We start from the raw sequence: 15,491 nt of genomic DNA, 5'->3' as shown, positions 1-15,491 counted from the left end.
ATTTGTAGAAAGTTTGTTCGTGATCAGATTATGCAAATTAAAGCATTGCCTACTAATAGGTAAGTACATTATTTTCCAAATAGGTATGAAGATAATTTTTTATTGGAATACAACTGAAACATTTAGAATTACGTACCTGTGGCTTTTCAAAACTATTTAAAAAGTCCCTATAATTATAAATTTGATTTTATTTCTGTCCTCAAAACAATAAAAACTAATATATACAACATTTTTGTTTACCGATAACCTCCATATTGAACAATTATTGACAGATCATTTCAACACCCAATCAGAGCCCGTATAACGACTAATACCATACTGTCGGTGTGCGCATGCGCCCAGAAAAATAAAAATTCACTCCCAATCGCGCCTAAAGAAGTATAACTTCAAAAATATGGAACAACGGGAAAGAATGAGACAGTGACATCTAGTGCAATAGAACCAGGAGATTAGGTATCCGGCGGTGATGGGAGTAAGCCAACAACAACAAAAAATGGAGATATGTCGTGGGGTAGGCCGAGGATCTTCAAAGGCTGTAGCGACATGGGGTAAGCTAAGTTACTATTCTAACATGGATAAGATAAGGTATTGATAAGGTTAAATGGTCGGGTCAATTATTTAATCAGACATAACAAGTTGTTCGATTAAACAAGAACAATAGTAATGAGCATGATACAATTTCTGAAGGAAGATAAAATTCATTATTCCTTGCACGATACCAATAAAGTATATTGAGGAACCAAAGATCACTATTTCGACATTTATCTACAACTATGATAGTTTCCTCGCAAAGTTAACATGAAAATTAAGACCTATTTTATTTCTTCTTCTCTTTGTTCCTCTTGTATCGGAGATTGGATATCATCAAGGCTATTCAAACTTTGTTTACAACTTCCACAAGGAAAAAAGTTTTCCTGTAGTTGGCTGTATACCATGTAATACAAAAAATAGTAAAATCCTTTATAAAAGGTATATTTAAAATCCCTAAAAAGGGCTACATCACAATCACAGAACTAGTTTTCGACTGGTTTACCAGTCATCATCAGTGCTTACCTAAAATGAATATAACCTGGTAAAATAATGCAAAGATTTTGAAATTTTGACTAGGGGAAAAGTTGTAGGTTATACTCACGAGAAGTTTACATGCTAACCACCAAGATATAATTTACAAAAATATTAGGGTCAAAGCCCTGTAAAAGTAATCCGTTAAGGAAACATCGATTGAAAATACTGACTTAAGCGTGGATGTTTGAAATATTTGCTAATATGCCCCAGGTAACATCTGAGCTGTGATTCGACTTGTTCACATGGTGGAAGTGTAGCAGCAAGTGACAATGAAATGGATAGAAACCTCTGAACGATGACAAGACAAAAATGACAGTTCCACAGGAAGTTGAAAAATTAACCTGTCATATTTATTAAAGACTATGGTGTACAGTTTGTTAAAGTTAGAAATGATGTAACAACACAATCCATTCTGAAAATTATCATTTAAAATTCAGTAAACTAGATGTTAATAGTTAAAAATGTATTCACGTATACTGTTAGTGTAGGTGGTTAGGCAAACTACATTTGCATAGTTTACTGAATTTTAAATGATATATTTCACAATAGAGTGTGTTGTTACATCATTTCTAACTTTAACAGACTGTACACCATAGTCTTAAATAAATATGACAGGTTAATTTTTCAACTTCCTGTGGAACTGTCATTTCTGTCTTGTCATCGTTCAGAGGTTTCTTTCCATTTCATTGTCACTTGCTGCTACACTTCCACCATGTGAACAAGTCGAATCACAGCTCAGATGTTACCTGGGGCATATTAGCAAATATTTCAAACATCCACGCTTAAGTCAGTATTTTCAATCGATGTTTCCTTCACGAATTACTTTTACAGGGCTTTGACCCTAATATTTTTGTAAATTATATCTTGGTGGTTAGCATGTAAACTTCACGTGAGTATAACCTACAACTTTTCTTAACCCTAGTCAAAATTTCAAAATCTTTGCATTATTTTACCAGATTATATTCATTTTAGCTAAGCACTGATGATGACTGGTAAACCAGTCGAAAACTAGTTCTGTGATTGTGATGTAGCCCTTTTCAGGGATTTTAAATATACCTCTTATAAAGGATTTTACTATTTTTTGTGTACAACTGTTCTAAAAAGTTCGTTTGTCATACCAGCAAACCTCTCTTTTAAATTTCTCATACAGAACATTTCCTGCGGCTTCTTCAATATTTTCCTGCATAATATTTTGTAGAATGTATATTTTTGGTCAAGCATGAGACCAGCAGTATTCCATTTTTCTTGTTTTATGGTAAGTATTACTTCGGACCTTTTGTCCCTTCGACGTAGTACTAGTACAAAGCTCTGGTACACACAAAAAAGAATTTTTGTCTGTCAAAACAAGCTTGTGAATTTTTAACAGTTTTAAGAGTCTGAAAAATATTTGATAAGCATTGCCATCAACAAGTGTACATAATGTAAACTACTAAATGTGTCAAACGAAAACTTTGGTCAAGATAATTTAATTTAAAAATAAAAAAGTTATACAACATTCTCGTGATCGACAATATACATATTTTAAAATTAGATTAAAAAAATAACAAAAAGTGTCTAACCTACTAAAATAAAAACTATTCAAAATTAAAATTATAGAGCGTCCGATAACGTTACCTTGAACAGCAAACATATAACAATCTGGGTACCAAAAACGTGGCAATATCTTTCTACCACAGCACTATACCAAACTCACTTTGTATTTGAAATTTGAATGCCCACTGTTGTTGACGTTTGATTTTTCCACATTTTATGAATTTTATTTTGGTATCGTGCAGGTATTTTCTTTGGCGAGATGTTACCAAAATAAAATTCAGAAAATTTGGAAAACCGAATATTAACACCAGTGCGCATTCAAATCTCAAATACAAAGTGAATTTGGTCGTGCTGTAGAAGTAAACTGATGTGTTATTGTTTCTTGTGGATTAATTTTAGTTGAATATTGTAGTTAGTGTCGCCATCTATGGTAAAAGAGGTACGAAATGTCATGTATGGTAAAATTGTACAAGCGTACAGGTATCGGATTATTTATTCCCACTACGATAATATATTACTTTCATGGAATTAATACGAAAATATATTGAAATTTACATCTCTATAACCTTTTGAGTTAAAAGATACAAATAAAAAGTTTTACCTCTTAAAAAATCTATTTCCTACTAAAAAATTAATACATATAACAAACAAGAACTTATTTATGCTTAACATGTATTCATAACAATCTAAAAACTCTACAAAAAAACCAACAGATGAGTTTTTCTTTGTAGATGAATACGGTTATGGGTTTGGATAAGGTTAAATACCACATGTAATTTTCACTACCACGAATGTGACACTTGCATGGTAAACTTCGCGTGGTAGTGACAAGATAATTGGGCTGTTGAATCATATACAACCTAGACCCCGATCTAGAAATAAGAACAAGCATATTAATGGTAAGAGAAAATTTCCTCGAGAAAACCTCCTGAAAACTTTACTAAGCGAACGCGGAGATATGAAATTTCAAAATTAATCATAAAAGGAAAAATAGTACCAGAAAGGAGCTAGACGTATGCAGTGTTTCTGGCTGAAGAACATCCATGAATGGGCAGTGTTCCATGCACAAACAAAACTGCGAACGGCACAAAACCGTACACAGTTTACCGAAATTGTTACCAACCTTCAATGATGAAGACGACACCTAAGAATGTCTAACTGACGAATTGTTCTTCGAATAATTATCTTATTCTAATTTCTTTTAATTTCTGCCCAACGTGGGGTACAAAAGGTGTGTAACGCATGAATCATGAAACAAATGAATGAATGTTATTCTTAATAACATCTTTTAGAGTAAATGAGTAATTGCTTGTTACATCTATTAATTTACTAGGACAACTTGTTTTATAGTAAATTTTCTCCTTTGCGTAATTAAAAATGTTATTTATCGTTTTTACAAAAAAAAATATGAAGGCATAAAGTGTTCCCGGATTTTTGTTATAATGTAGTTAAAGCCATCTTTCTTTATAAGAAACTTTACTTTAGCAGATGTGCCAAATTGTTCCTTGTCCCGTGCTGTTCTAAGTAGTGAATGTTAAGCCATTCATGTACAGTATGTAAAATGGTTAGCCCATGAAAGGGTTTCCTGTCTAGTTCTTTCTTTCCTGCAATTCTGTCAAAGCATCGTCCGCGAGCAGAAAAAAATCTGGATCCGAAGGCAGTACAACTCTTACTGCGACAATATACCCGGTCAAATACATGGCAAAATGTATATTGGACGAGTATGTGCTAATAGTGCGGAAATACTGCGGAAACAAGTAGTCTTAACAGGTTTCCTTACTGGACATGTGCCAGTTAAGGGACACCTGCGCACAATGGGACATAGGCTCCATAGCAGCGAACTTAAAACAACCAACCACATCTTGCATGCTTGTGAGGCACAGAATCGCAAGTGGCAAACACTTATTGGAGACCACCAATATGGGTCCAAAAACATATCGTACACATCCACTAGACCTATAAAAGCTGGTACAGCGTTCCAGAATTCTGGAATGGGTGCCGTGAAGGAATGGAAGACGTACAATACGCCAACTGGTTTATAACAGACAGCTTCGAGATAAAAGTAGAATAAGAGGTAGAAGTTTATTTTAATTTTTAAATTCAAGGCCAGAGGTAAATCGTTCTACAAAAAGGTATCCTATTGTTGAAGAATTATTAAATTATATGTATAATCTTAGAATGACACTATGTCGATGAAAAGAGATGAATTTTGACTAAACAATGTTATTTTACTAGTAAGAGCTGTGAACTTATTAAGTGAAGTATCACTAACCATCACATGTATTACCCACTTTTGTCTTTCTTATAAGTTAATAATTCTGTTCTTTGGTTCATCGTCCATTCCTTTCCTTATTACTTGTATTGTCACCTAAACGCATACTTACTTTCGGTAATGTCCGGATATTATTGTATTGATTATAATGGGGTACATTTGTAGTTACATTTGTAGTGGTTGAAGGGAGTTATAAATAATTAAAACAAATCTACAATTTCTTACGACTACAGTGGCATAAAAATATAACTGGTGTTGAACACCCACTCAGATCTTCTCCACCTTTATGAGAGGAGACCAGTGAAAAAAAATTGAATTTTAATAAAAGCAATGTACAGCTAAAGAAAGCATTTGCTATAGATATGCACAGTGAAGTTTAAATTATAATTCAGAATAAATATAAAAATAAGTTTTGTACAGCAGTTAACTATTCTATATAATGTGAATCAAAAGTATTAACCATGTGGAAAAAATATTACCATTACATAATTATTAACTCTGAATAAGCTTGAACAAAATCATATGGTTACAATTTTAATACTTCTTTTGTAACTCTCGTTACACTATGAAACAAAAATTTGTTATTTGACAAAACAATATAAAGATCTTTTGCATTTGCATTTCATCACTATTCTTTGAGGTCCATTTGCTTCTTGATATAATTCTGCGAAAGTCCGAGCACCTTTAACCAGCATGGGTTCAACTTTACTTTCAATATCCTGTACATTAAAATTACACTTCGAATATATGGAACCTTATATCCTTTCAATATCCTATAGAACCGGCCCTGGTTGGTCCACATTTATTGAAACTCTGTCTAACTTCGCGAAGTAAGCCGGCTTCATTGCCACTGTCTTCATCTGACACATCTCTTTCATTCTCGCTATCAGAACTTTCAGATTCGTCTAATAGAAAACTATCCTCAGAAATGTCACTAAAACCCATTATCAATAAAAAACACACGTTAAGTCGCAAAACGGTTTGTCATTTAATCCGCCAGTGGTCGCTATATGAGATTTTCCCTCACGGTTTCAGAAAATTGCGCACAACTTTTTTTCTGGGAAATTATACGCGCTGTAGTTCCTTCTAGTCTCCTAACTATCCTCCCTCGACAATCTAGTGGACTCGTCCGCTCAGATAGTGACTCAGTTTACTTAGTATCACTATATTGTTGAGTCAGTGCGCTTCATGTGAGAGATTCTCTCATCAAGCGACCACCGGCGTCACACGGTGGTCCTTTTTCATAATCTATGGTTGCAAAAGTATAAAATTCATCTTCAAATAGTCGGTTGTAATGACACTCATTGAATACCTAGATAACCAGGTAAACAAAATAAATCGGTCTTAGAACTCCACTCCCACCTCGAAGTGAAAAATTGAAACCGAAAGTTTTACTTGTTTACCAAACTTACGCTCAGTAGTTTCAGGCAATTTACCAGCGCCCGCGCCCTTTCAAAATGAATTTAAGTGTACCTAAAACTGTTATTTTAATATTTTTTTGAAATGGAAGTAGAGCGAACAAGTATATTTACAATATTATAAAACAATAGTTGTACCTTTATTGATAAAAAAATATTTGATTGTAAAGATGATGATAGATTAGCACTAAAATAAGAATTTGTAAAGATTTTAATAGAGTAGAACTTTTGGGATTGTTCGGGATTGTTGCTAAACTATTTGTTTATTGTTACTTTATTTATTTATCTCTCAGAAAAAGTTACTCTTGTGTGCTCGAACGTGCTCTTTCTATATTTTTTTAATTTTTGTAGGTTCTTGTATTTTACATATACAACAATGTTTTACCTGTATACGAATTTTCAGTCCCTTATATTTAGTCTAAGAGCTGGGAGCGGATTTTGTGCGTGATAAGTAATATGGAAAAATTATACGGGGATATATTGAATTAGTTGTGTACATGACTTTCCCCAACGGCCTGAAACCAGAGTGGGGGACGAGGGTAGTTATAAGGGGTCAAAGTCGCGGTTTTTATTATTTCTTTTGTGACGCTCATGATGGAGATGGTGCACCAAAATTTGTGAAGAAGTAGATCATGACATTGCTAACTAAAATCCCCAGGGGCGGAACGCTACGTGGCGAGCAAATGTTGTGATGCGTCACAAAAAAAATAATACAAGCTTTGACTTTGACCCCTTAAAACTACCCTCATCCCCAACTCTGGTTTCCGCCCCTAGAGATTTTGGTTAGTTACGTCATGATCTACTTACTCCCAAATTTTGGTTCACTATCTCGATCAGGAACGTCACAAAAATCCCTTATAATTTTTATATTAACCACTGCCCCCACCCATTTGTCGGCACGCAACGTTCCGCCCCTGGAGATTGTACTTATTTACGTCATGACCTACTTATTACCATATTTTGGGGCACTTTCTTGATCATGAGCGTCACAAAAAAAAACAATAAAAACCGCGAATTTTACCCCTTATAACTACCCTCGTCCCCCACTCTGGTTTCCGGCCGTTGGGGAAAGTCATGTATACAACTAATTCAACATATCCCCGTATAGTTTTTCCATATTACTTATCACGCACAAAATCCGCTTCTATCTCTCCGACTAATTGTGGTGTAATACTTTTGCAACCATAGATCGTCAGAAAGGACCACTGTGCGTCACCAACTGTATATAAAAATTAATTATATTTTTCCCCTTAAAACCTAAAATAATATCCTTTTATGATGTAATAAAAGACGCCGTGGATGTGGTCGATGATATGAAAATCCTATATTCTGTTTCATGGGTTAATTGTAGATGGTCACTTACCATATATTTTTCAATGTTAAATATTGGCGGCATCAGTAGTCACATTTTATATAAAGATAATAATAATAAAACAGAAAAACGTCGTGTCCTTTTAAAGCAAATGGATTTATCGTTGATGAAAGCTCATCTTTTTTGTAAAATTTTGTAAAGAAGAAAGGCAAAATTTGGATATATGAGAGAAAATCTCACGCGCGAGCACTCGTGTAACAACCTACCTAGCGACCAATGCCGGGTTAAACAACTGGTTAAACAACTGAGATTATTTATCAGACAAATCCCCCTCCTTTATCCAAGGGACATGCTGTATCGTGTACCAAATAACTTGAGTAAAACGAGTGAAAACGCAGATTAAAAATACGGGAGAAACCGTTCAAATTCTGAATAAATAGCATACAACGAAATATCTCCGGTTCATTATTTTAAGCACGGGAATTGCGTTCCGAGATATCTCGGGTTAATTCGTTAAAAGGCTAAAGGGCCCTATTCACATGCGTATTTGTCCGGCGGACAGATCCGTCTTTAGCTATATACAGGCAGATGTGTCTCCAGAACAAATTCGTTGGTGCTACACATTCACGAACAAATCTCTCAGTTGTACTGGTTCCCGCGTTGTGTGTTTATCTGTTTTTTGTACTGGTTCCCGCGTTGTGTGTTTATCTGTTTTCCACTGTGCTATGAATAATAAAATGCAACTATCAATAATTGGAGCAAATTTCTTAGCATTTTCCATTAATTCTTCAAATGTGTTTTTCCGCAGTTGCCTGTTAGAATATTCTTTACTTTTTAGATTCCACAAGCATGGCTTCAACTTACATAACAAAATAAAACTTTTCCAAAATATATTATTATCCGCAAATGCCATCTTAATGTAATTTAAATACACGCTTACTACCGTGGTTAGAATGAAAATTGATACTTTAACAGATATTATATTCTTCGTCCGGCGAACAAATCCTTGAAACTATTCACACACATGCGTATATGTCTGGCTCGCTGTATGTGCTCGTGCGTCGTCTTGAACCACAGACGGCGTACGCATGGATACACACATGCGGATCTGTCCGAAGTAATTGTCCGTCGGACATATCCTCCCGACAGATACGCATGTGAATACACCGCTTAATAAACAACAAATGAAAACTATGGAGGCGGATTTTATACGCGTAGTGTGTCAAAGTTCCGCAAATTTTTGTTACATAGTATAATACAAAAGATACTTTTAATAAATGGTATTTTCTCCAAATGGTCATATTTTTCTGTACAAGTGTATACAAATAAAATACTCAATATTTGGCTTTAGAACTAATGACAGTGAAGAAGAATAAAACGTGTGAGTGAAATCAACCTTCGTTTTATAACATGTGCTAAAGTACTACTTGCAGCCTGTCTTCTGGACAGGTAAAGGAAGTCAAACAATAAGGGTTGCACGCAATTTTCCCCTAGTTCATATTCAAAATTTAAAAAAATATATAGGGAGCAATTACACTTTTTTGACATGCCATGTCTATTACAGTGAACATTTCATCGGCAAGAGTTAGTGACGAGTTTATAAGACGTCATTATTACATTTGGTGAGATTGGAAATGGCAACTGACGTCTATCGATATAGGAGGTTAGATGTAATGTCAATTTTTTTTTTTCAATAATCGGGGAAGACGAAATACAGAGTAATTATTGTTTTAATACAATTCAATTAAAATATCCAACAATTTAAATCAAAATCAAACAGAGAAACTAAATAACAGAATAGGAAACTTTTTTTTTGGTTTAAAAAATGAGATTTCCAAAATTTCATGCTTCAAAAATTCATAATAACTTAGAAGTACAAATTTAAAATCTTCTGTGTATTTAAACCATTTCAAACGACCCGTGATGTCACATCATTATATTTTATTTATGTTTATGTTTTAATGACCTTTATCGTATATCATTGTAATAATATATACCAGTTTGTTGAGATTGGAGTTTGATACAGTTTTTGAAGGAAAGGAAAGAAGGATTACTAAGGAAAATAAAAGAAAACAGTGTTGTTTAGTGCCATTTTGTAAAAGTACAACTATTAAAAACCCCAATCAAATATTTATTGGATTACCAGCCGATAAAAAAACGGCGTTTAAAGTGGTTGCTTGCATGTCGAAAAACGTTAAAGATATTTCAGTTAATACACAAGGTCTTCACATACATATTGTGTACTTATTGTGGAATCTGTTTGCCGTCAAGTTTGTACTATTGGTTATGATGCCATTAAATCTATAACGTGCACACCTAATTGTTTGACTTGGACCATAAAAGTGTAGTAGACAAGAAAATTTACCTGTAGTCACAGAACTGGAAGTATTAAGACTAGTATCACTTAATGCTTTTAACAACTTTTGTTCTGGTTGGAGTAAAAGGTTTTTCAAGCTACCGCCCAGTATATTCCTAGCTTCGAACGCTTCTCTGTCTTGAGAAGTATTTATCACCCTGTTGTTTTTGTGCTCCCTTGAACAGACGAGCCGTACCGCGTTAGGAAGTTCCCTTAATATCTTGACTACCTCCACGTGTCGTATACCCAGCAACTTCTGGCCATTTACCTAAAAATAGCAAAAAGTATGGTATGAAATAACGGTTTAACTAACAAATGGCTAACATAACCTTAAAATTTCAACAAGTATATACCATTCCAGGTCACGTGACTTTGACAGCGTCACTAAGGAGCAAACATTCTGTTTTCAGTGTACTTTTTGTTTTTTCTCGATTTATTATTAAAAAACTGTGGTTTTAACTGCAAAAATGTCAAATATTGGATATTATGACACCCTCACGGGGGATGTAAAAACCCGGTATAATTAGAAAATCGGTATTCTTAAGCCACAACTCTCCACGTTCTTTTGACCGTGCATTTAAAATATCTCAATCTTTAAATGCGGCAGGTATTCTAAAAAATCTCACTTTATCTCTTTCACCTCTCCCTGAACACTTTAAAGCAAAACAAAACGCTGGCATTTTAACGATGTTCTTAAATTAAACAATGGTTTTCTGCATATGTACTTTGTTTACAAATGATGTTTGCTCCTCAGCGGCTCTCAAATGACGTCACCCTGGAATGGTCTATCTTAAACTGCGCTCTGCAATCTAAATCCGCTTCCCACTGCGATAGACAAAAAGATACGAGCAGTCCTTGCATCTCTTTCCAATCGGCTTTCCTACGTGGTCTTTTTTCTTTGGTCAACCTTTCTCAGGTTTGCGTTGATATGCACTCTAGGTTCTATAAAAACTATGAGCAAAGGTCCTTTATGGGTAAAAAATGTTGTTTACCGTACTCTGATTATATTTGGACGGATTGTTAACAAACGGCATTTTTAAGTCACAATACTTAAAATCGCAATGAAATACAAATGATAGGAACCATGGACGAACCATAGGGCTCTTCATTCACAGTCATTTGTTTCGAGCTTCTGTTATATGTCGTATAATCCGTGTATATTAATATTATACACAGAGTATACAACATATGACAGAAGCTCGAAACAAATGACAATCGATGAAAAGCCCTATACGTCCATGATAGGAACTGATCAGTGTAACGTTTATAAACGTAACTAACATTTTAGAACGTCAGTGGGGTGATTGCAATTGTTTCCAAGACTAATTTGACCAAAGATGGTTTTAATTGGACAATCTTATGTAACTTATTGATGATTTAGTTTTCGATTAGATATAGCCGACTAAGGGCCGGTTGTTCTAACGCTAATCAAAAATGATCATTATTAAATATTTAATTACTGTGACAACTGTCAATGTCAACTTTGATTGGGTTGCTGAAAACATAATTATTGATTACAATTATGAAATTAGTTAATCAATTATGTTAATAATTGTTATGGCAATTGATTAACTGATCTCATAATTATAATTAATTATGTTTTCAACAACCCAACCAAAGTTGACAATGACAGTTGTGACAGTAATTAAATATTTGATAGTGATCATTGTTGATTAGCGTTCGAACAACCGGCCCTAAACGAAGCGCTAAAATCGGCAACACTGCTTATGAGAATGAGTTGCATTGGCACTGTGTGGGCAGCGGGGAAGCAGTGTTGTCATGTATTGGATGTACTGCTATATCTAATGTAAAAGTAAACATACGGTATCAATGTTATATAGTACTTACTTCTAAAAGTTCATCTCCAGGTCGAAGCTTGCCATTTTGACCAACAGGTCCTTCCGGTAATATAGATCTAATGTAATGATGCGGTCGTAGCTCTATTCCTCCTTCCACATCAACAGTACCTTCCAAGCTTATTCCTAATCCTGAAAGAAATACATAACAGGTTAAATAAAATATGTACAGAAGCTTCTGACTAATTTGAAAAAGAATTTGTTAAAGAAGACTTGATCAACATGGAATTCGGTGTCGAAACATATACACATTGAAATAGAAGTAGGTTGAATGCTGGAATATATGGAATTTATAGGAATAAAAAGCAAATATCGAGCATATTTATAGTTTAATCAAATCTTGCCCAAGTATACTTTCGCTAACTTAGCATCATCAGGGGAATTTCGTCAAAACAGGAATATATCCCAGCAAAATGTAACATTTGTATGGCAAGAAAGTAATTTTAAAAAAATTTGTAACTAATAAATAACATTAAACACACACTGTACGAAAGACAAACAGATCTAATTAATTAAAATATGCCGGATACTACATCTTGGCATGGATTTCATTGTTTCATTGTTCTTACATTTTTCTTGCCAAGATGTAGTATCCGGCATATTTTAATTAATTTGATCTGTTTGTCTTTCGTACAGTGTGTGTTTAATGTTATTTATTAGTTACAAAATTTTTTAAAATTTCTTTCTTGCCATACAAATGTTACATTTTGCTGGGATTTATTCCTGTTTTGACGAAATGCCCCTGATGATGCTAAGTTAGCGAAAGTATACTTGGGCAAGATTTGATTAAACTAAACTGCGCGTCATAGAAAACGGGCACCCTAAAAAATGGGTCATTTTTGATGTCGCGTATCTCCTAAACCTGTTGTCCGATTTAAGTGATTTCTTGAATATGTTATAGCCTTATTCTTTGTCAATATCCCTGTAATAATATTTTTGCTAAACAGGTAAATTTTCATTGTATACCGGGTGTCCGAATCAAACTGTGTTTTTTTCTCAAAGTTCGCAACACCCTGTGGAATATTCTAGCATTTATAAAATACTGAAATTAAAACCCAACTATAGCCTCAGGTTTTCTTAACATTCTGTTTTTTGATTCATTCACTTATGTTGGATAATACAAAAGTTATGTACTTTAACAACTAGCCATGTTCTTCATCAGTACAGGGTGTTATAAGTCTAATGGGTTTTAGGGACTAAATAAGTTCGACAAACTTTAAGGGGTAATTCTGCATTAAAAAATAATGACAGTTTGCTTTATAATCATATATCCGCAAATGCTTCGTTTCCGAGATACGGGATGTTAAATTTTTCTTACAAACTGACGATTTATTTATTGCTTTAAAACCGGTTGAGATAGGCAAATGAAATTTGGTAGGTTTTAAGAGATGGTTATTGCGCATTTTTTGACATGCAACTAAGAATTTTATATTCACCATTGGACCGCATACGGGTAATATGACCGATCATATTATTCGTATGCACGCCAATGGTGAATAAAACATTCTTAATTGTATGTCAAAAAATGTTCAATAACTACATCTTAAAACCCACCAAATTTCATTTGCATATCTCAACCGGTTTTAGGGCAATAAATAAATCGTCAGTTTGTAAGAAAAAATTCAACATCCTGTATGTCGGAAACGAAGCATTTGCGGACATATGTTTATAAAGCAAACGGTCATTATGTTTTCATGCAGAATTACCCCTTAAAGTTTGTCGTACTTCTTTAGAAACACCCTGTACTGATAAAGAGCATGCCTAGTTCTTAAAGTACATAACTTTTGTAATATCCAACATAAGCGAATGAATCTAAAAACAGAATGTTAAAAAAACCTGAGGCTATAGTTGGGTTTTAATTTCAGCATTTTATTAATGCTAGAATATTCCACAGGGTGTTGCGAACTTTGAGAAAAAAACACAGTTTGATTCGGACACCTGGTATACAATGAAAATTTACCTGTTTAGCAAAAATATTATTACAGGGATATTGGCAAAGAATAGGGCTATAAGATATTCAAAAATCACTTAAATCGGACAACAGGTTTAGGAGATAAGCGACATCAAAAATGACCCATTTTTTAGGGTGCCCGTTTTCTATGACGCGCAGTTTATATTCTCATACAACCTGCCATATCCGGACACCTGTCATATCCGGACCTCCCCATATCCGGACGGTTCTGCGCCGTCCGGATCTACCGAAATCTACCGAGAAAGGCAATCCTGCTGTTGGACAACGCACTAAAAAAGAACTAAAAGGTGGCGAAATAATGCATTATAGAATCTATAAAACGTGTCTATCGACGAAAGTTATTGACGGCGTTGATTACTAGAATGTATGAAGGAGAAAACGTTTCAGAGACTGTAAAAGAAGTAGTGGTCTTGATATCCGGATTTTTTCATATCCGGATCGGTCTGTCGCCACATTGATCCGGATATGGCAGGTTTGACTGTATCTGTCTTTTATTCCTATAAATTCCATATACACACATTGGTGTTATCGACCCTGACTTCATCTTTTCCCGATAGAGGTATCTATTAGCACATATTGGTATAGATATTATTTTTCTATAATTGCCAGCTAGACAATGCGCTTCATAGTCTAGGCGCCAAATAGAGGTCACCGTGTCCTTTTCAATTCTGATGGACAAACTCAACGGTTTCTTATGGATTTTTGGCTGCTGATTACGAATTTCGAGGGTGGATTTCGATCCGAGTGGTCAAAAAATTGTTATAGACAATTTAATTGTTTATAAGGCTCTGGCTCATAAACTAAAAGAGATAAAAAAATGTTTCAAATAAAATTTGTTCCTTAATAAAAAACGAAGGAAAAACGTTTACTAAACTTAAATCCAACAATTATAACTTAAGATATTGTAAAATTAGTGCACAATGCAAATTGCAAAATAAGTATTTTTCGAAGCTTTATCGATCGTAACTCGGCTTCTACCCAATCAAATGAGCCTTTAGAAGGTCTCATTTTAAAGCTTAATTAATAGGCTTCCAAACAAAGTTTTTTAAATTACTTGATCTTCATTTATTTTAATGTTATACCCGTTTGAAGTTATAATTTTCTTTAAAAAATTTGTACATTAATTTGTTTATAAGGGTTTCAAGCAAATTTGAGCTGTAAACATTTATAATTTAATTAACAATAATGATAGAAAAACTCAAAAGGAACAATTTGAGCTTACGAAAATGTTCGTAAATTTATTTTTGGCCAAGATGTCGATATTTTAATGGCCGCTATGAGGCGCAAGATTGGCTCACAGCGTAAAGGTTCACGCGCTAACTTCTCGATGCAAATTATAATTTCTATGTATATATTGTATATATACGTTATTTTCATTTTTCATTTTTGAAGATTCTAATAACATTTTATCATATAATTTTTATAATTAAATCATCATACTGTACCTCGTATCACCTTTCATTCTATTTAATTTGTCTTCTATTTTTTGTACTAAATGAGAAAAAAAACCATTAAAAACTAATATTTCAGAAATACAACTAAAAAGTAAGTTGATATTATTTATTATTACTATTTTTACAGACATTTTCTTTCATACATATGCATCGAGATATACAGGGAATCTCAGCTTTTTTACATCTGCATAAGTTCTTAGAGCAATTTTTACAGACACATGGTGGTACTAAATCTGATCTTGAAGGCGTTAAA

At 33.9% G+C, this 15,491-nt stretch overlaps 1 protein-coding gene across 3 annotated transcripts in view; it reads right to left on the bottom strand.

Annotated features, from left to right (window-relative positions):
- Positions 1 to 15,491, bottom strand: part of LOC114325302 (patj homolog) — a 60,740-nt gene that overhangs the window by 22,284 nt on the left and 22,965 nt on the right. For all 3 annotated transcript variants that reach the window (XM_028273332.2, XM_028273331.2, XM_028273330.2), the window contains exons 6-7: positions 11,805 to 11,944; positions 9,966 to 10,224 (exon numbers count right to left, since the gene is read on the bottom strand). In XM_028273332.2, the coding sequence (XP_028129133.1) occupies positions 9,966 to 10,224; positions 11,805 to 11,944 (399 nt within the window). The remainder of the gene's footprint in view (positions 1 to 9,965; positions 10,225 to 11,804; positions 11,945 to 15,491) is intronic.

Source organism: Diabrotica virgifera, chromosome 6, assembly GCF_917563875.1.
Source record: "Diabrotica virgifera virgifera chromosome 6, PGI_DIABVI_V3a".
Lineage (NCBI taxonomy): Eukaryota > Metazoa > Arthropoda > Insecta > Coleoptera > Chrysomelidae > Diabrotica > Diabrotica virgifera.
Note: the sequence above shows the minus strand (reverse complement) of the source record. Positions and strands in the feature narration are given on the sequence as shown.